Source organism: Fundulus heteroclitus, chromosome 24 (genome assembly GCF_011125445.2).
Source record: "Fundulus heteroclitus isolate FHET01 chromosome 24, MU-UCD_Fhet_4.1, whole genome shotgun sequence".
Taxonomy (NCBI): Eukaryota; Metazoa; Chordata; class Actinopteri; order Cyprinodontiformes; family Fundulidae; genus Fundulus; species Fundulus heteroclitus.
Window position 1 is genome coordinate 12,031,386 of NC_046384.1, and position 26,099 is coordinate 12,057,484.

A 26,099-nucleotide genomic window follows, 5' to 3' on the forward strand; every position below is an offset into this window, starting at 1 on the left:
AGGGGAGGCTGTGAATGTGAGCGTGGTTACGTGCGTTTTTTCCTCTGACAGACCATTTTTTTTCCTCTCAGGGCCTCATAAGACTCTAACATCAACTGGAGCCGTCACTCACAGAGGCCCCCACAGTGGTGGAGGGGTCAAAGGTCATTGGAGACCGAGGAGAAGATGAAGAAATCTGTCCCTCCACTCCCATAATAAGAATTCTTTACTGCAGCAGCAACATATGAAAAAACACTATTTGAGCACAGCCCATTGAAGCATTTTTATAATTTATATACCACCTTTTATAATTGAGCATCAAGGGGCTTTTAATTAGATATGTCGCCCAACTCCTCTTTGCCACTCCTCAAAACGGGAAAGACCTGAGATCAAGCCGCACATGTGGGCCAAAGGTGGCGATTTGCATAAGTCTGATAACGGCCAGCAATAATAGCTACTCACCTGAAGCTGTCCAAATCTGCAGTCACAGGAATATGTTTATATTGCTACTGTGCGTAGTGATGAGGATGGAAAGGCAGGTAAAAACTAGTGTTGCGCTGATGCCATTTTTTGGCCCCGATACCTGGCTGTGCAGTATTGGCCGATACCGATACTATCTGTTTGAAATTGATGTGTGTGTATATATATGAAGAACTGCATACTACTTAGGGTAGTAGAACTTTTTATTGCCTAGCTGGAATGGGTGACAATAGTTGTATAAACTTTTGGCTCTCAAAGGTCAAAATAGTGCAACATTGGTTAAATTATAACATGTATAATAGTAGTGCAACAGTAAGACAGTACAATTACATTAATAATTGAATAATCTCTTTTAAACCCTGAGTTTTGGCTCTCAAATGCCAAAATAGTGCAACTTTCATGAACTTATATAACATGTATAATACTAGTCGGGAGAGAGAAGGCTGTGTTCAAGTGACATCCAAACATCAAAATGGTATCGGTGCCCTATTTGTTGGTACTCACCGATACCGATACCACCATTTTAGTGCTGGATCGGGGCCCCGCCAGATACTGGTATCGGTATCGGTGCAACACTAGTATAAACTGGCAACGAACAGCGGCAGCTTCAGGTCACCAGGTTTCCATAACATTTAGATGCCAACCTGTTGTTTAGGAGGCAAGCCAGAACAATGAGCCTTTTCTGTCCTACCGTCACAGACGTGGGCATGTGGAGTCTGTCAAGCTCTTCTTGAATTTAACTGCTCAGATGTCATTAAAATTAAGATTTTCCACAAACAAACCTAGGAGAAGTCCCTCATCCCCCCTGTTAAGTACAGAGGAGGATCTGTAATGCTGAGGGCCTGTTTCTATTCAATACTCCTAGAAGAAACCCAAAACTGGATTTCCCCCCTTTTGAAAAAAATGTAAAAAACAATTTAATAAAGGTGTGTGAAACAACTTTGCTAGAAATACCAGCAATTGTGGAGTGTGATGTAACCCTTTAGACAGAAAACCTAAAAAAAAGTTTGAAGAATAATCAAAATTCTCAGTAAAAAACACACTTTGCTCCCGAAAACATCAGTATATTAATGTCATTTTAAGTTTCACATCATTTGATATGAGTATTATTCATACTATCAGACCAAACCTGCATTAGCTATAAAAACAGACTCAAGCAGTTGAAAGTGCCTCATCTCTACGCAGTGAAGTCCTCTTAAAGACCACCATCCTGAGTGGTAATGTGCAACATTTTACCACCTTTGTTTTTGATTTCAGAAAGAATTGATGTTTTACTTTACCTCATGACATGTCTAAAAAAGTTCTTGTTCGGCGCACGAGCTCCGCTACTTCATGCTTTTGTACCTTATTCAGTGAAGAACAGCTTACAGCATACCTGTCTAAACGTTATGACTTTCTGTCGTGGTTCAGAATTTAATCAACAGTAGCACCAACAGTAGCTTTGAATAATTCAATTCAATTTTATTTATATAGCGCTAGTTCGTGAAACATGTCACCTCAAGGCACTTTCCAAAGTCAAATTCAATCAGATTATACAGATTGGTCAAAAAATGTCCTATATAAGGAAACCCAGCAGGTTGCATCAAGTCTCTCCAAGCAGCATTCACTCCTCCTGAAAGAGCGTAGAGCCACAGTGGACAGTCGTCTGCATTGTTGATGGCTTTGCAGCAATCCCTCATACTGAGCAAGCATGAAGCGACAGTGGAGAGGAAAACTCCCCTTTAACGAGAAGGAAAACCTCCAGCAGAACCAGAACCAGGCTCAGTATGAACGCTCATCTGCCTCCACCCACTGGAGGTTAGAGAAGACAGAGCAGAGACACAGAAAGCACAGAAGCTCACATTGACCCTGGAGTACTTTCTATGTTAGATGGTAATAGAGGATGATCTGTCTTCCCTGGATGATGTCACAGCTAACAGAACGCCAGACCAGATGTATAATAGACTTATTTGGGCCCATAAGTTTCCTTCTCAGGAAAAGAAAAAAATTGCAACAGCCGTTTTGTTTATAGCGTTGCTGTATGAAAAACAACCCATTGGAAGTTTGTGTTTCTCCAAGTTGTTTCGCTTTTGCCGTTTCCTGCAAGGACATAAAAGGTGTTTCTTTTATTTAAATATTTTCTTCATAAATTTAGAACCAAATATGTAGCTTGGTGAGGGAATAGGCGGAAAGTTTAAAGCCTACATTCTTATACCGCACTCAAAAGAGTAAGGATTATGATGGTGTGAGCATGGGACAGTCGGTTACATCTACTGTAGACACCCTTCCCTTTAGCTTCACGTCTTACCTGTTCCAGCAGGTCTTCCACTTTCCTCTGCCAGCCTTCTCTTGAGGCCATCAGCTCCAGCTCCTTCTGCTGGGAAAGCTGAGTGAGAGCTGCCTGCTTGTCGGCTTCACACTCCTCGCTCAGCTCCTCCTTCAGCAAACGCACTTCCTCCCTGCAGAAGGGCCGCCACATTGTAGACAGGGTCATTAAACACAGAGGGACAGATTTCAAATCAATTTAGACGAACGCGGCTCGCAGCCGACGGATCCTCAGAAATTCACTTTGTCAGGAAATTTTTTACTTAACTTAACGTGGACAAGCAATTTTTCGTACAGCAGTTTTTTTTTTCCACTCAACTTTCCATATTATGCTTGGATGCAGCACCCTGACCTGCCAGTGTTTTTAGCAATGAGCTTCCCACTTATTAATTTGGCATCTTAACCATTATTATTTAGGAAATTACATAATATTTTTATATTACTTGTTTTCTGAGAGATTAAATAATGTTTTTTTCCCCCCAGAAATGAACAAAATATTTAACCAGCCATGTTTGTTTCACATTTTTAATTGAACAACAGAAATGAATGTACTTTGCAGGGATATTTTAATCTCCTAGAATGTGTCTGTATCATTATTCTGTTTGTGTGTGTATTCTCCTGCTCGCACGAGGAGCACATAACTTTGTGAAATTAAGAGTTTCATTCTGTCTCATTAGTATCCAGGAGCACTTGGGCAGAGAGCCGTCTCCGTCTGATTATACGGGTAAGCGTGACGGGAGGGGCGGTGCGGAGTGACAGAGATGAATTGGAAAACAAATGGAAAAAATCAAAACAAGGCAACTGAGACCGACGGGCTGACGGGGAGAGGAGATGGGATTCATTTCTTCCTCACCGCAGTGCGTCTCTCCACTTCTGATCCAAGTCATCTGCCATCTTGTCCATCTTCTGTTTCTCCTCCGTCCGGATGGCCATCACTCTGGCATCATGCTGCTGCTTCTGGGTCTCGATCTCCTCCTGAAAGCACAGAGTGAGCAAAATCACATCAGCAGATGGGCTTCAGTGTTTGTTGTATTTCTTACACTGCTCTAATTTTGACTTTAAAACGTCCATCTCCACACGGCCTCTACCATCCATCCATCCATCCATAATGCAGCAGCTTTGGGTCATTTTATTTTATGCATTGGATTGGAGGCAAACTTCAGCAGGTCAGTTATTTCCAGCAGCTGAAGAGGATTCAGGGCTTATGCGTTGATGAGCTCATTAAAAAGACCTTTAAAACGGTCTCCTTTATGGCTGCGAGGAGAAGCCTCGCTCCAGTGGATAAATCCAAACTCCACTGCTTGGGAGCACTAATTACGATAGGATGACATTTTGCATTTCACTGCATCTAAGTAAGATTCAACAAGCCTCAGGTGTTTGTTTTATGTATACAAAAAAAATTGCACAAAAAAATTAAGAGTAACGGTTGTCATTCTTCTTGCTTGTTTCAAACGCCTGTTTCATCTGTTGGCCGTACGTTAGGACTGCAGGTTTTTATGCACAATTCCAATTTTTTTTTTATTTTTTTTTTTTGCTGAAATCGGATTTTTTTTTTTTTTTTTCTAGATGGCCGTTCATACTACTATTAAATGCGCCCGGCATCATACTTCTGCCCGAACGATTCAAGACCACAAAGCGACCCGCATGCGTGGATAACAGAGGGAGACGTCACAGAGCAGCGCACCGTTTAGCAAAGTAATGGTGAATGTAGTTGTTTCTGGAAGTGTTTAATAAAGTTTAGTTCAAAAACGAAACAAAAGAAAATGAAAGAAAATGAATAAAAAACACACAGATACTGGCCGGCATCTCTCCTTGTTATTATTAGGAAGCAACATAAAAGGTTAGCAAAGCTCCTGTGTTTGCAACATTTCAGTAGTGAACTTCCCAGACAACATAAGCTAACACTAGCTCAGGGGTCAGCGACCTTTACAAGCCGCAGAGCCATTTTGCCCTCGGTCCAGCTAAACTAATTTTGTTTAGAGCCACAAAAGTTACACATCTCTTTGAAACAATAGCTTGTTTTAATAGCATATTATAGGAAAGAGATTTACTTTTTTTTATTAAAAGATCAATAGTTATTATGTAACCAACAATATTTCTATGTTTAGGTTTAATGCATTTTGTTCAATTGGACGTCTCATTTTTATAGCAAATTTCATCAAAATGATGAAAAAGCAAGGCAACGCTTTATCTATCTAAAATATTCCACACACCATTAGTTTCTTTCTTTCTGGAAATGTTATGCATAAATTGCAGAACTAAATGCATCCTAAAGCTGGCAGATTTAAATTACCTTTACATTTAGAAACATTGACCGATTTGTTTTCCCCCACACTGCAAAAACGGATCTAAAATAAGTAAAATGTTCTTAAAGTTAGTGTATTTGTCCTTGATTTTAGCAGGTAAATAAGATTATTTGTCAATGGAATGAGTATTTTGACATCTAAAATAAGATAATTAGGTATCCTGCACTTAAAATAAGATGATGGAGATGAGTTGTTCCTATTTTAAGTGCAAAAATCTTATTCCATTGGCAAATCATCTTATTTACCTGCTCAAATCAAGGACAAACACACTCATTTTAAGAACATTTTACTTATTTTAAGTTCTGTTTTTGCAGTGCACATTTTTGGTCTAAGTCTTTAAGAGCCATAGCTGAAGGTGTTGGAGTTAGGAATCATCACGATATTCGGCTCCAGTATAATGTGCAGCCCCAGCCCACATCCCTGGATACATTCAGTCACTGCTGTGTGATTGACTAATTCACTATTTGTCTAAACAAGTCACTAAACGGATGCACCAATCCGAGTGGCGGGCGAGTTTATAGCCTTATTGTTGTGAAATGATTAAAACCGTCGGGATTCTCAGGAGGAAATCTCTCCTCGATGCAACAGATAATAGATTCAGTCATCCGAGGACCGAGTGTTTTAATCACAGTGAGGGATTTCCATTTAAAAATAGCTCATGTATTTGTTACATCATTAACTCGGACAACAATGCAAACATCATTGTAAGTACCGGTGATAAAAAAAAGGGAGAAGCCGGAGAGTTTTTTCAGTTCGTCCAGCAGAACAGACAAGCTTTAGTCCCAGCAAAACAAAACCTGCTCTAATTTTTTACGTAAATCTAGCCTCGGCTGGTTTTGCGCTTTTGTCTAAAATGCAATGAGCTACGAAAGAACAAAAAGGTAAAATCCTGTTCGGCTCAGCCCCAATCCCTTTCTTTATATAGACACAGGCACTGTTAAGACAGAAAAGCCGACCACTGCAATTTCAGCTAATTATTGCTTTTCATTTAATCCCTCCCTCTTCCTCCTCTCCGTTGCAGTTCACGTTTCTGCCACATCTCCCACATTTACTTTTTGATTCAAATTGTCATAATGGGGTAAAAAAAAAACGCAGCATGGTATTGATGGTCAGAATTAGCATTAAAATATACAGCCTGCCCTTCCTAAACAGCGTGTTCCCCACCACGTATGACTCAAAGAGCTCGTATCAACACGGTTCCTTTCCAACACAGGGACACTCAACTCATAATAGCTTCATCATCATTATCCCGCAGCTGGCCTTCAGCGCAGCCACTTGTTTCTTTCGCTTCCTCCGCTTCTGCTCCTCTCTAAATGTTTCACAGCCATCCCATTTCTCCACTTCTCCATCCTCCCGTCTCGCTGCTGCGAGCCGAGACAATGCCGCCGCCATCATCCGCAAACTCGCTGAACCGAGGGCCGACGTGTTTAAAGCAAATCAGTGGAAGATGGGTTAAAGAAAAAGTCAAGTATGAGAGTTACAGGACACAAGTGGTAATCGAAATGTGTTGGATTGAACGCGACTAAAACAAAACTAGTAATCGATGCCAAGATGAAGCTGTAATTGACATATTATTCATTCAACCCTGTGCGCTCTGTACTTTTAGCAGAATAAAGAACCTCCGGTGGACTGGAACGATTTTTCAGGTCAAGGTGAAATGTTTCCGATCATCCAACAAATTTTAACAACAGACAATGAGTAAGACGAGCAAATACAAATTGAATTTTCAGTGATGATTTATCTTGTTCAAGGAACAAAGATGCCCTATGCGGAAATATAATTAGCCCACTTTCAGAATAAAAAATAAATAAATCCGATTAGAACCCGTATGACAACATGAAGTAGGCTTAAAGATCTCACAAAGCAAGAAATTGAAGAAAAGCTGGGAAACAAAGTCATTAACAAGTCATTATCTACAAATGGAGAAACTATGGAGACCTCTCCGTCCAAGGAGAGGTCTACCAACAGAAAATACTCTCATTGATGGCTCCTTCAGAGGGCCACAAAATGTGGCCCTCAGCAGAACCAGGTCCAAAAGGACCTGGTTCTGCTGGAGGTTCTCCTCCCTGTTAAAGGGGGGTTTTCCTCTCCACTGTCGCCTCATGCACGCTCAGCATGAGGGATTGCTGCAAAGCCATCAACAATGCAGACGACTGTCCACTGTGGCTCTACGCTCTTTCAGGAGGAGTGAATGCTGCTTGGAGAGAATTGATGTAATCTTCTGGGTTTCCTTAGAGAGGAAACTTTCTGACCAATCTGTATGATCTGATTGAATTTGACTTTGGAAAGTGCCTTAAGATGACGCGTATCATGAATTGGTGCTATGTAAATAAAAGAAAATTGAATTGAATTGACCATGCACAGCACTGCAGATCTCACATGCCTTGGTTAAGATCAGTGTTCGTCATCAAACAATAAGAGAGCCTGAGCAGAAAATGGTCCGTGGGAGAGAGTCAGGGTGGAAACTACAGATGATACCTGTTTCATATTTGTCAAACATCATGATGATCCCCAAGAGTTTTACCAGAATAATCTGCGAACTAATAAGACAAAAATGCAACTTTTTGGAAGGTGTCTGTCTTGTTACATAGTACTTGATGTAAAATTACCACAGTACATCATACTGACAGTCAAATGTGGTGGTGGGAGTGTGATGGTCTGGGGCCGCTTTGCTATGCTTCATCCGAAGAAGTAAGTCCAAATTCCAGTAGTTCAACCAACAAAGATGGCTCTGAAGCGGCCTAGTCAAAGTCTGGACTTAAATCTGATTGAGACGCTGTGACATCAGCTTAAACAGGATGATCACGTTTAAAATTCCTTCGATTTAGAGAGATTCTGCAAAGAAAAGTGGGTCAAACTTCTCCACAGGGATGAAAAAGACTCATTGCCACAAAGGTTTTATCACACTTGTGGCTGCCAAGAGTGTCAGAGCCAGGTTTTAGGTTGAGAGAGCGATTACTTTCTCACATAGGGCGATTAATCCAAAATTAAAACCTTTAAACCACCCAACAATGACCATCGGTTTTCTTAGCAATCACATCTTAACCGCAATGATGCATGACATAAAACTAACACGTTCTGATGCAGATTTATATCACTATATTATACCTCTGAGGAAAAACAATGTAATTGCTCAGTATAAAGCAGAAATTGATTGACTCGTTAACTTTATGTGGCTCTGACAGACGTGTAAACATCCACACACCTGTAGGTCAGTGAGCAGGTTGCTGGTCTCCCTCACTCGGCCTCTGGTGGCGTCCAGCTCTATCCGCAGCTTCTCCTGGGTTTCCTTCAGACAGCTTATCTGCGTCTGAGCTGAGCTCAGGTTCTGCTCCCCCTCCCTCACCAGCTCCTGCAGGTGGGAGACCTGGGGACAAAACCGATGGCAGCGGCTATCGCACCCGTCGCTGTAAAACATCAGAATTATCCGAGTCCAAATTCTAGCTTCATACCTCCTGATTGGCCATGTTGACTTTGGCCGCAAGCTCCTCCTTCAAGTTGTCCAGCTGCTGCTGAAGACGATCTCTCTGCTCCTCTAAAGACAGACGCTTGATCTCGAACTCCTGACTCATTTTCTGGACCGGAGACGGAAAAAAAAAAGCAATAAGATTCAAAAACACCCATTAAAAACTGAGTTTTATTCATCATCCAGATACAGTTTATCCCTGCATGCTCCCAGGGTGAAGGCCTGGTGGCACATTTACCCTTCTATAAAATAAAAATATAGTCTATGCAACATGAAAAAAAAAACAGAGCGAGAAGATTTAAGACGCCACCCTACTGTAAATCCAATTTGTGATGTAATATGGAGCCCTGGCAGCTGCTGAGTGGGGCAGAGTGTTACCGGACGCGTGACTTGTCGTTCACACTTTAAAAGGCCAACCCGTCAAACCGACCGCTCGCTTTAATCCTTCAAAAACGGAGCATCAAATCCTTTTCTGGGCCGCTCTGAACTTCTCTTGTGAAAATCTCCTTCTCGCCTCTGCTTCTCTGCATTTTTTTTTTTTATTATATTTATTCCCGGTAACTCCACCATGCATGCTACTTTATAAACACACAAAGCATTCCTGTGCTCTGTTAACAATGCGCCAGCAGCTTTGCAGAAGCAGATTTTTATTTTCCTTTCCTCGCAGATACTATTAATTAAGCAGAATTTGCGTCGTTAAATATTTATGAGTCCGGTTAATGCACATGTAAATCCCTTCTCCCACTCCTGTTATTATAGAGCAGAAGCTGTATTCCTGTCATTCCGGCAGTATTTGCTCTGTTTAATGTGTTTTCTTGGATTTATTCGTTGCAGGGGGGGGTGCTACATATCCATAAAAATGACTGCTGGATCCCGCAAACTGCTGGCTACAATGCGCCTTGATTTTTCAATTCAATGAGCCGACCAGAAAACGGGCATTTCCATTCCATCTGGGTATTTTATTGCACTGTTTTAATCCCAGAAAAATCCGCAGCATCAGCTGGATAAATATCGAGTCAGTGAGTAATTTACAAACACTGCTAACCCTCCGAGGCGACAAAACGTAACCACGACGGTATTCCTTTCTGCAATGTGAACATGCAAGAAAACAAGTGCTCCGTTTTACCCAAGCCAGATGGGAGCCGAGCAGAAATCTGTACCTTAAGTGACATTAGACACTGTCTTTAGCTGATGCATATGGATGCGTGAGTAATTTAGCTCGCATGTACAAATATTTGCCCCTTACATGCTCTTTATAGCCATTAATAAACTTCTTGCATCATCCTGGGTGGGTAATTGATAAGTGGATCCGCTCTTCCTGGCAGAATCGGACTAACTCATTAAAAGGCATTAGTCTTCTGGCACAGTCCTGCTTCTTTTTAACAGAGTAGTGCTAAAATTTTATACATGGCTGAGTGTGGTTCTTCGTGGCGAGCACTCAAGAAGCTTGATGTGCATTTATACATCACGTTTTAGAGCTGGAAAACATGGACGATCATTTCATTTTAATCTGCCTTTCCATTGGTTTTTAAAGCACATCCTTCTGGACCTTAAAGAGGCCTTTGAGTAATGGCAACTAAAATCAGGAAGGCCAAATATGGATGATGGTCTAGCGCATGGGGTCATTTTGGTTGAGGGGCCGCATACAGCTTAATCTGATCTCAAGAGGGCCACACGAGTAAACTCATTGCAAGATTAAATAGAACTAATAAAAGTGGACTTGTTGTTGATTTTTATATTAAATGAATTTCACTTTTACACAATATATTATGAATAACCTCAGCGTTTTTAAGAAAAATATGTGCAATTTCAACATTACTTTTACTCAGTTAAACACTTACTTGTGCATTATGCATAAGAACTGATCACAGTGATTGTACAATGTTGAAAAACATTTATTCACATTTTTTGGAACTTAAAAACGCTGTCCTGCATGACAAAATACATCAAACAGATAAAAATTAAGAAATGATTTAAAATCAATTATTCCACACCTGAAGCTCAGTGCTACCATCTGCTGATTAAAACACAGCGCCCCTCGTGGACAATATAGGAACTGCAGATTTTCAATTAAACGAAGTACATGTTTTTTTCAATAATTGTTTTATCATTATCTTCCTTTTATCTCCTCTTTCTTTCACCTTTTCTTTGTTCTTCTTGTTCTTCCTTTCCTCTCCTACTTTCCCATTGTAGTGTCCATATCATTTGAGATATTCCCCTCATGAATCATAATAAAACTATTCACATTCATAAATCAAGCGGAGCACTATGGCAAAATCAGTACTGCTCCACTTGTGAAAGTCAAATCTGATGAGCTCTTTTTGGCATTAAGAAAACAATTATTATTGCCACATTGCCAGACAGATAATGCATTTAGCCACCGGGCCGGACTAAATTGTTCGGTGGGCCGGAACCGGCCCGCGGGCCGTATGTTTGACACCCCTGGTCTAGCGTATGTTACTGCGCTGTCCCCCGATTACCACATCCCCGAATATGATAATGGAACGGCTTAGGTTCTTGACAAATTCGCCAAACAGGTGGCCAACCTGATCAGCATAAAGAGCCAAATTAAAATCCAGCATTGCTGCAAAGAGCCATACAGCAAAATACTCCGATTTCTAACAACTGAAACGTGACGTAATTGTTTTAAACTGAGTCTGCTTCTCTGATGGACAGTTTAACATTTAATATATACGCTGCACTCCAGCCTTCAATCCGGCAAAGTTCATTTTAAACAGGCGGATATGACTTGCTTAAATAGGTTAGTTAATTAGGTTAATTAGGTTTCTGGTTTAACTGAGCTCCCCCTAGTGGATTTGCTGATGCAACTGCAAGAACAATGGCTAAATGTACGGCGTTATATCTGTGTCACCATTCTAAGCATGCAGTGAGACTGGCGTAAACCTTTAAATTTGACACATACTCCATCAACTCTGGCAAACTCTTCTCCGCCTGCTCTGTGAGCGGCTCTGCCTCTGCGCACAAAAGATTGGTGGCACAGACATGACGCCATATAACAGGAGGATGTGTGTAAAAGCGTCCTCGCTGAATAAAGAAGGCAAACCAAGGCAGAAGTTAGTATCTTATCAAAATAAATGACCTCATAAACTGCAGTTAAAATGAGAGCCTCGACAGATCCATCAAGCGGCTGCAAGCCGAGCAGCAAATGAATAAGAGCCGCGCGTTGGCCACTCCTGGTTTAGGCGATTTGTCCGCACAAAAGCTGATTGGTCAGTTCGATAGGCCTTACTTTTTCCCTCCGTTATTTTTTTACGTTCTCCCTCTTTGTTCTAACCTTCAGCAGTTGCAAGGCGGCATTAAGAGAATTAAGGTAATTGGTCTCCGGCCATGAAGTTGGCGTTTGACAATTACATTTAAAATGGGGTCACTTTATATTTTGTGGGTGCATCAATAAATCTAGAAAAGTAGCTAATCGTGTAAAACGTAACTTGTGTCATCTACTTGACCTTTCAATCCAATCAGGTTTTAAACAAAATACCCCCCCCCCCCCATTAGCTCAATTAGTGCCCAGGGTGACATGTTCATCCACTCCTGTGATTTGGATTCAAGTGGGCAACTACAAATTACAATCAAATTTGAAGGAGTCTACTTTGGAGGAGTGGCCCATAATTTTGTGTGAACCCTCTCAGTCCATGGGGAAGATATTCCCCCTATTTACTGTGTACTCAGACAGATGTTCCTGCAGCTTCCAGTCTATGAAAGGCTTGGGCCTCGACGGCTTCCCGAGCCCTTCCTGATCATCCTAACAAATTTCCTCCGGGACAATTTAGGTCAGATGGTTGAAAATGCGGCCACAGCTGAGTCAATGATCTCAAAAACACATTAATACTGACTTTGCAAAGAATAAAGCAAGTCAACATTAAGGCTGTGGAATGAACCAGAACCATGTGTTAAAAGCAGCCAGCAACCAATTTAAATAAGTTTTACTGACATTTTCCCAAATAATAGTAGGGGTGTATGTATATATTTGAGCCACTGGGTAAATTTTTTCCCCTTTGTGGATTAGAAAGAAAAGAAAAAAAGGAATTACCCAATTAAAAATATGTTAAGCTTCGACGTTAAACAAGACATTTGATAATTGGGTTATTGCAAACGTAAATTTCTCACCTCTATAGTTTCAACCGACATAAATGCTAAGATTAAAATCTGTTGAGCTGCACTTGTAGGACATAAAGAACCCGGATCCAAAGCTGCAGAATTACGCCAAAAACAACCGAAGCTTTACTTTCTTTCTACTCTCATCCGGCATCGAGTTGCGATTAATTATGAATTAAAACATCACAAGCAATTTGTAGAGGAGTTACTTCAATGCACTGGAGTAGAACATTTTAATCATCTTTGGGTGCTTGTATGAACTGATGAGCTAAATAAGAAAAACAGAGACGGCGTCTTTCTCTTTCTTTGTCCGTCTTCCCTGCTTCCTCCGATATTCCCCTCCAAATAGCAGCAGACATCAGTCTAAACATGATGAGGCAACGTGCAGCTTTGCCTTTCATAATCGCTCGTCTCCCATCACCTCACACACGGCCAGGAGCTCGCACGCCGCCCTCGCTCTGCTCCCAGGCGGGATTTAATGTCAGTGAAAATCCACCAATTAGCGCTCGGCTTCAAACGGCACCGGGAACACAAGGTTTGGACGACGATGAGCTCGAAGCTCAGAGACGGATGAGGGAGGGCGATGCGCTGGAAGTCGGGGAGAGGGCTGAAAATCACTGGGAACTCAACCAGTGTTCGGTCTTTTTCATGAGCAGCGGTCAGGCTTTTAGGGAGCAACGTTTTGTTTATTTTTGCGCAATTTTCAAATATATCACGATGAGGTCAGCAGTCCCTTCAGTGAACGCTTTAGCTTGCATCCCGACCCGCATGATAGCGACGTAAAACTTCCAAAAGTGGACCTTTCTCACACGTCATCTTCTAATTGAAACACAGAGCGGTAAATAATTGTAAAGGGAGGGGAAATTAATGTTTTTTTTATTATCATTTTCAAACTAAAATGTAAAAAGTACGGCGTGCATTTGTATTTAACTCGTTTTACTCTGATATCCCTAAAGGAAATCCAGTGCAACCAGCTAGTAGTCACCTGGTCAACAGAGCCCACCTGCTTCTAATTTAATCTCAGTATCAATCCGGCTGTTCGCTGAAGAATCCAAACAGATCTGTGGTGACTTTGGAGGAGCAGCAAGATCCACAGCTCAGGTGGGAGAATCCGTTAGCAGCTTAAAATGTCAGCGGTGCACTACCCGAGTCAGGCTTTTATAGCAGAGAGCTACAAGAGGTCCTGTCTGCAGTTTGTCACTGGCCTTGTCGAGGACACAGAAGGTGTTCTGGACAAATGGGACCAAAACTGAAAGTCCTTGGCTGACGGCTTGTGGGAAAGGATATTCACACTGCACACAACTCTGGAAAAAACCCATCCCCATAGTGAAACATGATGGTGGCAGCATGATGCTGCAGGGATGCTTTTATTCTGCAGGGAAGCTGGTCAAAAGCAATGAGAAGACGGATGGAGCTAACAAAGGAACATACCAGGCGAAAAAAAGCTGTCAGAGGCTGAAAAAACTGGGGTGGAGGTTCAGCTTTAAACCAGAGCTATCGCAAATAGGTGATGTTTATATGGTAAAATGTCAAAGTTCAGACATCAAACCGACTGACGGTCTGTGGCAAAGCATTAGCAAAGCCGGATGTACAGAAGTGCCTGTTGTTGCTTCATGTACCTGGAGCTCAAATCAAAGGGCTGAACATGAATCAGGTCTGCAGGTTTCTTCACACATAAAAAAAAAGACAAATCTGAGTACAAATCCTTTTTTAATGTCATCTCCTTAAAAGGAATTAATGAACCTCTGTTTGTTCATAAAACATCATTTTAATAGTTTTCTGGACAAAATGACACGGGATATTTGGAAAAAATCTCTCTCTCTCTGTGTTTTCAGGAGTGAATAAAAAACAAGGTTGCATAGCTGCATAAAGCGGACCGACCACCTCGTCCACAACAAAACAGATTTAATAGTTAATTCTCCTCTGGATCATGAGAGACGCAGCGGGAAACGGAGGCGGAGGCCTCAATGTTGACCTGATTGCATGTTTCCAGGAGCAGCTGAGGCCAAGGCGAGCAGAAAAGGAAACGCGTCACGCTCTTAGCATTTTAGATTAGCGCATGTTGTTAAGAACGCGAGAATAGCTTTTATGTGATTACATTAATGCATGAGCTGTTGTTGAGACGTCTGATGGCTTTCTCACAACAGGGTCCTTCAGCTGCTTGGCTGTTTTTTTTTTTTTTTTTTATTTACAGGCGTCACCGCAAACGCTTCAAATCCCTGCTTGTAACGTAAATTGAAAACTACTTCCTGGTTACAAATAAGCTGTAACCAATAAAACACATCAAACATTGTAAAGTGAGACAATCGTAAAGAGCGCCGGGCGTGAATATTATTGCAAATGCACTGTTTAATAGCGTTTGGCCCGACCTCAGACTCACCGTGACGAGGAGCTTCTTCTCATCCTCCTTCTCCTGCTGGGCCTCCTCCCTCATGGCCCTGTGCTTCTCCTCCAGCTCCTCCAGCGCTCTGACCTGGGCCTCCTTAAAGCGCAGCGTCTCCTCCTCGTAGTGAGCTCTCAGCCTGGACAGCTCCTTCTCGTAGCCCTGGTGCTCCTCCCGTAGAGACTGAGGCGGGGAGAGGAAGAAGAGGAGCGAGCTTTTCACCTGCTGCTTCGCTCCATCGCCCCGCCCACATGTGAGGTGGAGGACCTTACCTGCTCCAGTTTCACCACCTGCTGTTTGTGCTGCTCGCCGGCGGCCTGGCTCTGGTTGAGCAGGGCCTCCCGCTCCTCCTCCAGCCGGCCGATCTTCTCCTTGAGACGACTCTGCTCCTGGTCCAGGTTCCTGATGGTTGCCTCGTGGGCCATCTGGGTGGCCTGCAAGGAGCCGATCTGACCTGAAACGAGGCGCCGCAGGCCGTCAAGCTAAGCACAGATATTCCAAACGATTCCCCGCGTACATGACATCATAAGTTATCGCAGCAGCGCACTGCAAAAAGGGAACAAAATCTAAGTAAAAAATGTTTAAAATTAGTGTATTTGTTCTTGATTTGAGCAGGTAAACAATCTTATCTGGCAATGGAATGAGAGTTTTCGCACTTAAAATAGGAACAAGTCGTCTCCATCATCTTATTTCAAGTTCAGTATATCTAATTATCTTCCGTTGGCAGATAAAATTATTTACCTGCTCAAATCAAGGACAAATGCATTCATTTCAAGAAGATTTTACTCACTTTAAGTTCGGGTTTTTTGCAGCGGTGTATTTCTCCCACGGGAGGTACCTCCAATAGATTTAGCTTCCTGATAATGCTTATGCAGTCAAATTATACTTCTAAACTGCAAGTAACTGCGATTAGCAATTACTTGCTTTATCGGTTTATAGCAATTACCGGCTTTATCGGTCTTCCCTCTCTAGCCTGTGTGGCATCTTCAGCTCAAAACATTTATTTTACTGGTCAAGCAACAGAATTGGCCTTTTTTAAAATGCATGTGGAGATGTGAGAACCCGGCTGTTTGGGCTGCACTGCAAAAAGAGAACAAAAAGTAAGCTGAATTTTCTTGAAATTAGTGCATTTGTCCTTGATTTGAGCAGGTTAATAAGATTGTCCGCCAGTGGAATGAGTATTTTTACCCCTAAAATAAGATAATTAGATATACTGCACTTGGAAGAAGATGATGGAGATGAGTTGTTCCAAAGTTAAGTGCAAAAATCTTATTCCATTGGCAGATTATCTTATTTTCCTGCTCAAATCATGGACAAATACACTAATTTCAAGAAGATTTGACCTATTTTTAGTTCCTTTTTGCAGTGTGGTGGCTCCCTGTGAGTACAGATCTGCTCTGTGTTTAACCCACTATCCTCTCCGTCTCATTTATTCCTCGTTTCATACCAACAGGCTCTAAATATGCAACCTGGAGGGTGGAACAAAAACAACAATCCAGACCTCAGTGCACCGTTTGTTCAGAGTAACATTGAGCGGAGGAACATCTTACTGGCTTTGTGGAGGATTTCTGTAGCCTGCTGCTGAACGCGCTCCCTGCTGCTCTCCAGTTCATACTCGGTGTCCTTCAGCTGCATCACCCAGATCTCTCCGTCCTGGATGGCTTCCTCCAGCTGCTTGTGCAGGTTCTGCAACAGGCACACGCACTCATGACGCTATACAGATGCCGCCCGCCCTCTCTCCCTCTCCGTGCACACGCGCGCCCGCGAGCGCCGTCAGAGCACACTACATTACCTTTCCTCCTGCTCGGAAAAAAGTCCCGCACACAGATTCCACCCCGAGGCTTTTGTTTGTGCCTTTGTTCTCTGCAGTTGTTTTCTCATTCAATTTAACCCACTTTCACCAGGCCTAGACCAGATAAAGGGCCATTTGTGCACAATTTGCTATTATTTTTCAGGTGCTGGAAACTACAGAGATAAATATAGATCTATGGTGATGACGTTGCAAAAAAAAAAAAAGTGTCTTTAAAAGCATTTATACAGTTGTGTTTTTAGCATTTTTTTTCCATGCTGACTTCAATCTATTTGCAATTGATTTTATTCGATAGTTCGACACAAAGTAGTGCATCAATGTGAAGCGGGAGGAAAATGAAACTTAGATTTAAACATTTGTTATATAGAAAAATCTGGAAATGTCATACATTTGTATCTGCAAGTCTTTTGAGGTATTTTTCTACCACCTTTGCACATCTAGGAGAGTTTTGTCCGTTCTTCTTTGCGAAAATAGACCAAAGTTCAGTCAGATGGATGGAGCCGTCTGTAAGCGTCAATTCTCAAGTTTTGCCAAAGTTTCTCAGTTGGATTTAAGTTTGGCTTTTGAATGAACCCATCTAACACACAAAAAGCTGTTAGAGCCAACCTATTCTACTGTCGTCACTAAAATCAAGGCATTATGTGCATCTTCCAACAAACTGCACAGCTGAAGGATATGAAACTTAACTAAAAACTGATCAGTGAGTGCCAACCCTTTCTGCTTTTGCTATTCTACTGTGACTCTGGCTGTAATCTTTGATGGTTGATGTTCAGCTGGAAGACGAACCACCTCCCCAATCCCAAATCATCTGCAGCTTCTTACACTTTTTCCTCCACGGCTCGCTGCAAACTACAACCTGGACCCTGTTCTGGCGTTCTTTCAGAATAGCTTTTTTTGTCCCCGTTTCATAACAAGCAGACCAGTGGACTGTATGACTAATAGTTGCCTTTTGAACCCGTTTTTTTCTCCAGAGTTATATAAGTGGCCACTTCTCCGATCGATGCGCTCCCTTTTGATCCTCCTTGCTTTTCACACTGCTGTTTGCTCACTGATGTTCTCCGAGCGACTATGCATCACCTTCCTCCCACTTCACATTCACGCGGGCCTTTTGTGCTGCTCCGTCCCAAAACCTCACCTTGATGGTTCCCTCTGCGTTGGCCAGCGACGTCTGCAGCCTGTTGGTTTTGTCGCGGTTCTCCCGGGCCTCCTCCTGAGCTTTCTGAAGCTCGCTCCTCAGCTTGGACAGCGAACGCTGCAGCGCCGCCTCCTGAGCCTGGAACTCCTTCCGCAGCTCCACCTTAACCGGAGCGGCGGCTCGTTACCCAAGGGCTAAAGCTGTAACCTGTCTTTTTTTTTTTTTTTTTTTTTTGTGCCGTGCTCTCACCTCCGTCCTCTTCCAGGCCAGCAGGTTCTCAGTGGTCAGCTGGTGGGTCCTCCTCATGGCCTCCAGCTCCCTCTCATAGTACTCCTGCGCCTTGGCCAGCTTGGCCTCGTACTCCTCCACCAGACGGACCTTATCCTTCGTCAGCTCCTCCAGCCTCTCCATCAAAGCCTCCACCTACGCAGACAGCGGGAAAAGCAGGGAAGCAGATCCGTTTGTTGCCCCTCAGCATGCCAGGAAGTCCAGGCTGCCAAAATGCAATCAGAGATTTTTTTTTCTTAACTAAAACCATAAGCTCTGGATGCTTTAGGGCTGCTCGCCGTTTTCATTTTAAGCACGTGTTCAAAGGAGGCGAAAGAAAAAAAATGGAATGACATGCATAAAAAAGATCTATGATCAGATTATAACCACTTTTGGTTTAAATTGGGCTCGTAAACCAACAGCAGCACCAAACCAGGCTCCTTAACAGCACACCTATCCTCCCGTTTCTCGTTCTGGGGCCCACCTCTTGTCTATGCAGCTCGGCCAGTTTCTCCTGGTCCTCGGCAGAGGTGGCGCTGTGGTTCTGCTGGTTGTTGCGGAGCTCCTCCACCTCGTGTCGGTGGGTGGCCCTCAGCTCGTCCAGCGCCCGCCGCTTATCTGCCTCAAACTGGGCCTGAGCCTGGCTGAACACCCGAAGCTTCTCCTCAAAATCGCGACGCATCTCTTCCACCTATTGAAACCACGAGACATGATCTAGTCTGTTTGGACTTTTGGCTGAATCTTGTTACAGAAGAAGGTTAAATCCCTCTATTTACTACGAGTGCATGCAGAGTCTTTTTGTTTTTTTACTGCTTGAACTTTTCCACATGCCTTTCATATTAAAACCGCAGACGTAAGAGTAGTTTGAGATTTCATCAGATAGATAAACACAAAGTAGTGGATCGCTGTGAAGCGGAAATTCATTCTGAGCTCAATAAATAAAAACAGGATTCCTGCAAACTGCTGCACAATATCAGAGGAAAAAAGCAATTCTGATATATTTATTGAATATAAAACAAAATTAGCTGTCGTTCGTCGTTCTCCCCCAGCATCATGACACCCCCACCTCCGTCTGTGGGTTTTAGCATCTAGGTTACTAATATCTAAACAACGTATGGCATCAACAGCATCAGAAATCCCGACTGGCTAAATATAATGTGAACATGCAGGGTAAGAATGCATCTCCCTGAAGCAGTCCTTTGTTATCGCAACGTTACACACACATTAAAATTACAGCGACAATTGTGTGTTGATATAGCATTTATTCTAGAGAGCATTGGAGGAGCTGTAGAGATCCTCTTCTAGGGTGAGATAATCTAATAGCGGCACTATTACTGGTGCATTCCTTATGGGGTAAGATAACTGTCATTATAAGCGTATCGCGTCTGAATTTGTAAATCTAAGTCATTAAATGTGAATAAATGTAAGATCTCTGTTTGTTCCTTGTCGACTTATACGTGTTTCACCAGATGGTTCATCTGTGAGGAAACAAGTTTAGAAGTTGCAACAATACATACATGTATGAATCACAAATTTACAAATTTCCATTTGATGGAGGTAATACACCTGAAAGTTGTTCACCAACCACCATTAAACGATAAGAAGAGGAAGAAGACGAAGAAACCAGAACGTGTATTCTCACAGATGGAACATCTGATGTCACATGTCACTACCGCCACCTGCTGGTAAGGAGTGTAACAGCTTCACCAGGGGTCGTAGATTCATATTTGTTCATTTGTGATTCGACTTGTGTGTATTGCTGCAAAGTTGTAACTTTGTAACTTGTATCCTCGAAGATGAAACATCTGATGTCCCACGGACAAGGAACAAACACAAAGGCTACATTTATCCACTTTTATTGACTTACATTTAGAAATTCAGGCAACTACGCATACATTTTTATTGCTAGTTATCTTGCCCCATACATTCTGGCCTTAGTAGGGAGGCGGCAAGAAAGGAGAGATTTTTTTTTTAATAAAATGAGAATCTCTGTTCACATCAGACAGTAGCCTGCAGTAGTAAACATGTAGAAGAGTGTGTTCTGGCCTGGTGATACCAGATCTGAACCTTTCAGTCTACATGCAAAATGCCTTGTAAAGGCGAAGGACTAGCAGGACACATCCCCTTGGATACTGCATCCCCACAGTGAAACGTGGTGGTGCCAGCATCATGCTGTGGGGATGCTTTTCTCTATCAGGGTCAGGGAAGCCTTTCAGTCTTGAAAAGCAGAAAAACAACCATAAACCTACAGCCAGAGATGGGTTAGAATGACCCAGTTAAAGTCCAGACTAATATCCAGTAAATAATCTGTGGCTAGACTGGAAAATAGATGCTGATAGTGTATATGCCCTCTTCCAATTTTACTAAGCCTAAGCTACTTTACAAAGAAGGAGCAAAACTTTCAATCTCCTGATGTGAGAAGCCAGTAGAGACAAAAACCCAGAACAACATGCCTCTGTTATTGCAGCAGCAGGAGATTCTACAAAGTACTGACCCTGTAGGGCTGAATACTAACCAGGTTGCTACACAAAATTCATGTAAAAAAGTATTTTCCAGACCTCCCTGTCCTTTACAGCGAATTCAAAATATAAAATACAAAGATCTCCTATGAGTTTATGGTAGATACATGTGTAGCAGGCAGGAGTTGTGCAACCAGAGACCTGAACCTGGAGGGAAGGACACAGAAAGGATACAAGGGAGGGGAGGAGGAACAATGGAAGAGTGGTAGGACACAAAGGAGGTAGAACTAAAAGTAATAAAGAAGAAGAAAGCTATAGAAGGGAAGGAAAGACACAAAAAATTAAACCATGGGCACAAGGAAGGATGGAGGGTAGGTAGTAAAGGACAGATGGGAGGGAGGGATGGAGGAAAAAAAAGAAAAAAACAAGAGGAAACAAGAAAGCAATAGAAAGGAATGATAAAAAAGAAGGGACAGAGGGACACAAGAAAGGATAGAGGAGAGAAAAGGACAGATGGAAAGGATGTAGGACACAAGGAAGGAACAGAAATAGGAAAAAAGAAAGGAAGAATATACACAAAAAAGAAGACACATAGGGAGTAAGGATACACAAGTAAGGAAGAAATTATGAATGGAAGGGAGGTAGGAGACAAAAAAGGAACAGGACACAAGAAAGCTTTGGGAAGGAAGAAAAGACAAAAAGAAGGCACATAAGGAGGGATAAAGGAAGGGAGGAAAGGACAGGTGGAAGGGAGATAGGACACAACAAATGAACTAAAAGACACAAATAACAAAAGGACAGAGGGAGGGAAGAAGGAAGGACACTACCAATAAATGGGGATAGGGCACAAGAAATGAAGGAAGAAAGGCAGAAGGACCCAAGAACGGCAGGATGAAAGAGAGCACCACCTTCCCTCCACTTCACAAAATCATGGGCCACGTCGTTTTTAGGCAATCCAGACAAAAAACTCCCAATAAAACCCGTAGAAGTTCTGGGACAAAGGCTGGAAAAGTTCAAGCGGTGTGAACACTTCAGTGTTTGCCTTCTGAGAACTTCTCAGCGACCGCACCGGCTGCAATCAACAAACTGGATGAGAAAAACATGTCAAAAATATAAGGTGTGATGTGATGTGATGTTGTGTGACCCAAGCAGACCGGTCCTGGTTGGCGGGGTTCTGATGAAATGCAAGGCAAACGCTCTCACACACGGTAGCCGACACACACCTACACAGACTCACCAGAATACAGATAAACTGTCCATTTACACCTATTGTCACCCAACCAGGATGAGATCTTACTCTACGGTGGGGTGACATGAAACATGACATGATGGGATATTTATTGCCTTCTTCGTCTGATCCACTGTTTCACTATTTTTGCTGGCGGTCGTCAGAGACTCAGCCAATTTATCACAACCTTTTTAGCGAGTTAATCCAGCAAAACTTCCACTTCCTGCCTGAAGTATCGTATAAACAAACAGTAAAAGAAATTATGCAAATTCGCTCAAAGTGGCAATTCGGTTTCAGGGGTCATAAAAAAAACGACGAGCGATCCAGCAGAGATCAAAGCTGTCTGATGATGTGCCAGGCTTGTTTTCTGGGGCACTTATGTTCTTCTACTGGCTTCTGCCTCTTAAATAGTAATTAAAATATTCCATTAAGGATTACATAATGGCTCGTTAGTACTTGTAAAAGTAAAGGATGTAAATTGGGGTAAAGCATGGCTTTTTTTTTTTTTACTTTCATCCAATGAGTCGAGATTATGTGAAACCATTTAAAGTGATCCTAAGCATCAGTTTCTTAGTCCAGTCCTTGGACTGATGATAAAGCATTCTCTGCTGTTTAAAGCTTTTTCCATCTTCTACTGCCGTACCATCACCTAACACAAAGAAATTTGGAAAAATCTAACATTTATTTGTTTTTTATTCTTACTCTGCTAAAAAAAGACCCAGTTTTGTTTTCCGATCCACCAGATTTTTATGGTTAATCTTGCCAGATCCTTTAGGAAGAGCCCCACTGCATCACAGTTCCCCACTACACATGTGCATCTAAATATTATATGATAATTGATCATTGTGATAATTGAATTCAAAAAGTGAAACTAATGAAGATTTGTTGAGTAATTTCAAGCATTTATTTATCTAAATCTAGATTATTTGAACTTTTAGCCACTGAAAACCCAAAATTACACCATTACATGTCTGGCTACCGGAAGTATGCCCTTCCTTTGGCAGGAATTACTGCATCGAGTAAGTAATCAAAGTCCAGGTTGTTTTGATGGTGGCGTTTAGGTTGTTGCTCTGCTGTCTCTCATTTTCTTTCTGACAATACTGCACACACTGCAAAAACGGAACTTAAAATAAGTAAAATGTTCTTAAAATTAGTGTATTTGTCCTTGATTTGAGCAGGTAAATAAGATGATTTGCCAATGGAATAAGATTTTTGCACTTAAAATAGGAACAACTCATCTCCATCATCTTATTTCAAGTGCAGGATGTCTAATTATCTTATTTTAGGAGTCAAAATACTCATTCCATTGGCCAATAATCTTATTTACCTGGTCAAATCGAGGACAAATACACTAACTTTAAGAACATTTTACTTATTTTTAGATCCCTTTTTGCAGTGCAGAACATCTGTAGGGTTCGGGTCAGCCCACTTTTCTGGTCTGTCTGGCAGGTATTAGTACTTTTGTCAGTGTGGGCCCTGGAAAATAAAATTAGCATCTCTGTAAACCTTCTGCAGTTATCCTTGTTACCTGTGCATCGTTTTCTACCAAATGTTGTCCTTCCACTTAACTTTCCATCAACATTTTTGGATATAGCTCTCTGAGCAGCCAGCTTTCCTGTTTATGACCCGTTGCTGCATTCCCCAATTATAAAAGGATGGTTGTGTGGGTCATAATCTGACTGTGACATAACATTTGTCTATTAAATATCTACGTTTTAAACCGCTCAGATGTGATATTCTGATTTCCAGAGATGCTGGATTTTGGGTTTGGGTCAATAAATGCCTGAAATACTGTATATCATCATGTTTTCCAGCTAATTTCCAGTCCAATAATAGCACATGTTTGTCTATTTATGCAAGTTTTTAAATGGATTAACCTTCCTAAATACGTTACAGATAAGGCTGCTGGAAAGCAGTTGCACGTTTAATCAACTTCAGTTTTGCTATGATATTCATGACTAGTATGACACAAACCCCTTTTTGCAAGTTTTACTTCATGTTTTTGGTATTTTTCAGTTTATTTCCTAAGAAGGCCTTACCTCTCTGCTCATGGACACCACCCTCTGGGTATGCTGGGCCTCTGTGCAGAGCTGCGAGTCCTCCATCCTCTGTCTGTACATCTCGAACTCTGCCAAGGCCTGCCAGCGAGAAGAGATCAGCCCGTGTAACAAACGCACGTGGGGGGGGGGGATTCGCGTGCGCAGAGCCGTGCTTTCCCCCGGCGGCGCTCGCTCACCTGTCTCTTCATGTGGTCGTGGAGTTCGACAGATTCCTCCAGACTGGCCAGCCGCCGCCTCAGGTCCGCCTCGTCCGCCATTTTGCTCCTGTACTGCATGATCTTGTCTCTGGTTTCCGTCACTATGTGTTGGACCTGAGCGAGAGGGTTTTATTTGAGAACGCACTTCACCCTATTGCTTTATAACTCCGGGTTATGAAAAGATATAATTTAGAGCAACAACACACAACGGAGCTAAAGAAACGCGAGCACCAGAACTTGCAGCCTTCAGCAAACGTTAGCAGGAGGGAGAAGAGTCCCTCTTTGAAAATGCATTAAAAATAAAAGAGCAAATGAAATGAACACCATATTTCATTGTGATCTGGAGGGTTCCATTGGGAATAAATCCTAATAAAAATGTTCATTTAAACCAGCGTCGTAAATAAAGCCTTAGGTTTCAGAACCGAGCTGCTTGAACTGAACTGTCCTGGACTCTTTACACCGATATAACGATGAGACGGTGCTGGAGGCAACATTAGCGGCCATTCTTCAGCTGAGCTGCAGGGACGGATGGACTCACCGTGGTGCTGAGAAACAAAATGTGTCTGGGTCAGAACGGGCCGCTGTCTGGAACAGCTCACCGTTTTATCCATTTTGTCCCGACAGAAAAAGGACTTCTAGTTAAAATAAATAAAGAACTGCTGAGCATGACGCTGCCGCCACCGTGTTCAGGTGTGAGCTTTGGCTGATGCTGAGTGGCGTTTAGTCACAAATAACGTTTGGAATCGTGGCCCATAAGGTCCGGTTTGGTTCTTTCAGACATTAACACTTTTTTTCCCACGTTAGGTAGATTTTAGGCCTGGGCTTTTGTCTTGCAAACCTATTTCTTAATCCAAAACAATTTGGATGTCATTTTAAAAATGAGGCTTAGGTTGTCAGCCAATATCTCAAGCTCATCTTCCTGTGATTAGTTCTCATTATTCTAAAACAACAGTATCTCAAACATGTTGTCCTGTGACTGCACTTCATTATCTCATTATCTTAAGATGTGATCTCAACATAACGTCTTAAGCTTTTGTTCTGGAGACTAGCTTCACCCTTGCATCATCTCTCGACAAAACTTCATTATTCCAAAACATCTAAATTGTGTTTTCTGCGACTACTTTCATTATCTTTCGTTATCTGACCATCTCAAGATATCACAATATCCTTTTCTTATGACATCTCTCAGGATACCAATATCTAGAGCTAGTTTTCTTCCGATTAATTTATCATCTCATTATTTGAAGATAAGAATATCTCAGGCCAACATATCTTAGACTTGTTACCCTGTGACTTCAGTTTCGTCTCTCATTGTTTCGAGATTAAAATCTAAAGATCAGTCAAGCTCATTTTCTTATGATCAGTTTCATCGTTGCCTTTTCTCAAAAACTCTCAAAGTCATTTTGTTGTGACTAAAGTGTCATGGTCTTATTATGTCGAGATAACATTTTATTAGCCTCTGTATAACAAGATAAAATCTCAGGACGAAGAAGTTTCTATATTTAAGAAGGGCAGTAAATTCACTAGTTAATATCTTAAGCTAGTTTGCTTGTGATGCCGGTTTCATTAGCTCCAGATTTTTTTTTTTTGCTTTGTTTTTATGCGACAGCAGCTTGATCATCTGCTTATACCGAGACGCTAAAGCTCAGGTTTTTGAGAAAATATGTTCATATATTTAGAGCAATCCTAAATTCATCCTAATTGATGTTGAATTTGGTTATTCATGATGCGGCCCGATGCATTTCTTTTACGCATGTCCTCTCATCTGTGAAGCTGAGGATACACAGAAATGTAAAACCACTAATTTCTGCACCATAAATGTAAAAAAAAAAAAAAAAAAAAAATAGGAGACGGTGGCCTCCTGAGCTCTAGAAAATTAAAATGAATCACAGCAAGCACAGCCACTCTC

At 42.0% G+C, this 26,099-nt stretch overlaps 1 protein-coding gene across 5 annotated transcripts in view; it reads right to left on the reverse strand.

The window, feature by feature from the left end:
* Positions 1-26,099, reverse strand: part of LOC105921453 (protein FAM184A) — a 78,561-nt gene that overhangs the window by 42,551 nt on the left and 9,911 nt on the right. For 4 of the 5 annotated variants that reach the window (XM_036128457.1, XM_036128460.1, XM_012857169.3 and 1 more), the window contains exons 3-14: positions 24,170-24,304; positions 23,973-24,071; positions 18,731-18,937; positions 18,229-18,402; positions 17,980-18,141; positions 16,585-16,720; positions 15,307-15,488; positions 15,032-15,217; positions 8,522-8,644; positions 8,275-8,436; positions 3,617-3,738; positions 2,747-2,897 (exon numbers count right to left, since the gene is read on the reverse strand). In XM_036128457.1, the coding sequence (XP_035984350.1) occupies positions 2,747-2,897; positions 3,617-3,738; positions 8,275-8,436; positions 8,522-8,644; positions 15,032-15,217; positions 15,307-15,488; positions 16,585-16,720; positions 17,980-18,141; positions 18,229-18,402; positions 18,731-18,937; positions 23,973-24,071; positions 24,170-24,304 (1,839 nt within the window). The remainder of the gene's footprint in view (positions 1-2,746; positions 2,898-3,616; positions 3,739-8,274; positions 8,437-8,521; positions 8,645-15,031; positions 15,218-15,306; positions 15,489-16,584; positions 16,721-17,979; positions 18,142-18,228; positions 18,403-18,730; positions 18,938-23,972; positions 24,072-24,169; positions 24,305-26,099) is intronic. The other variant, XM_036128458.1, reaches the window with a different exon arrangement.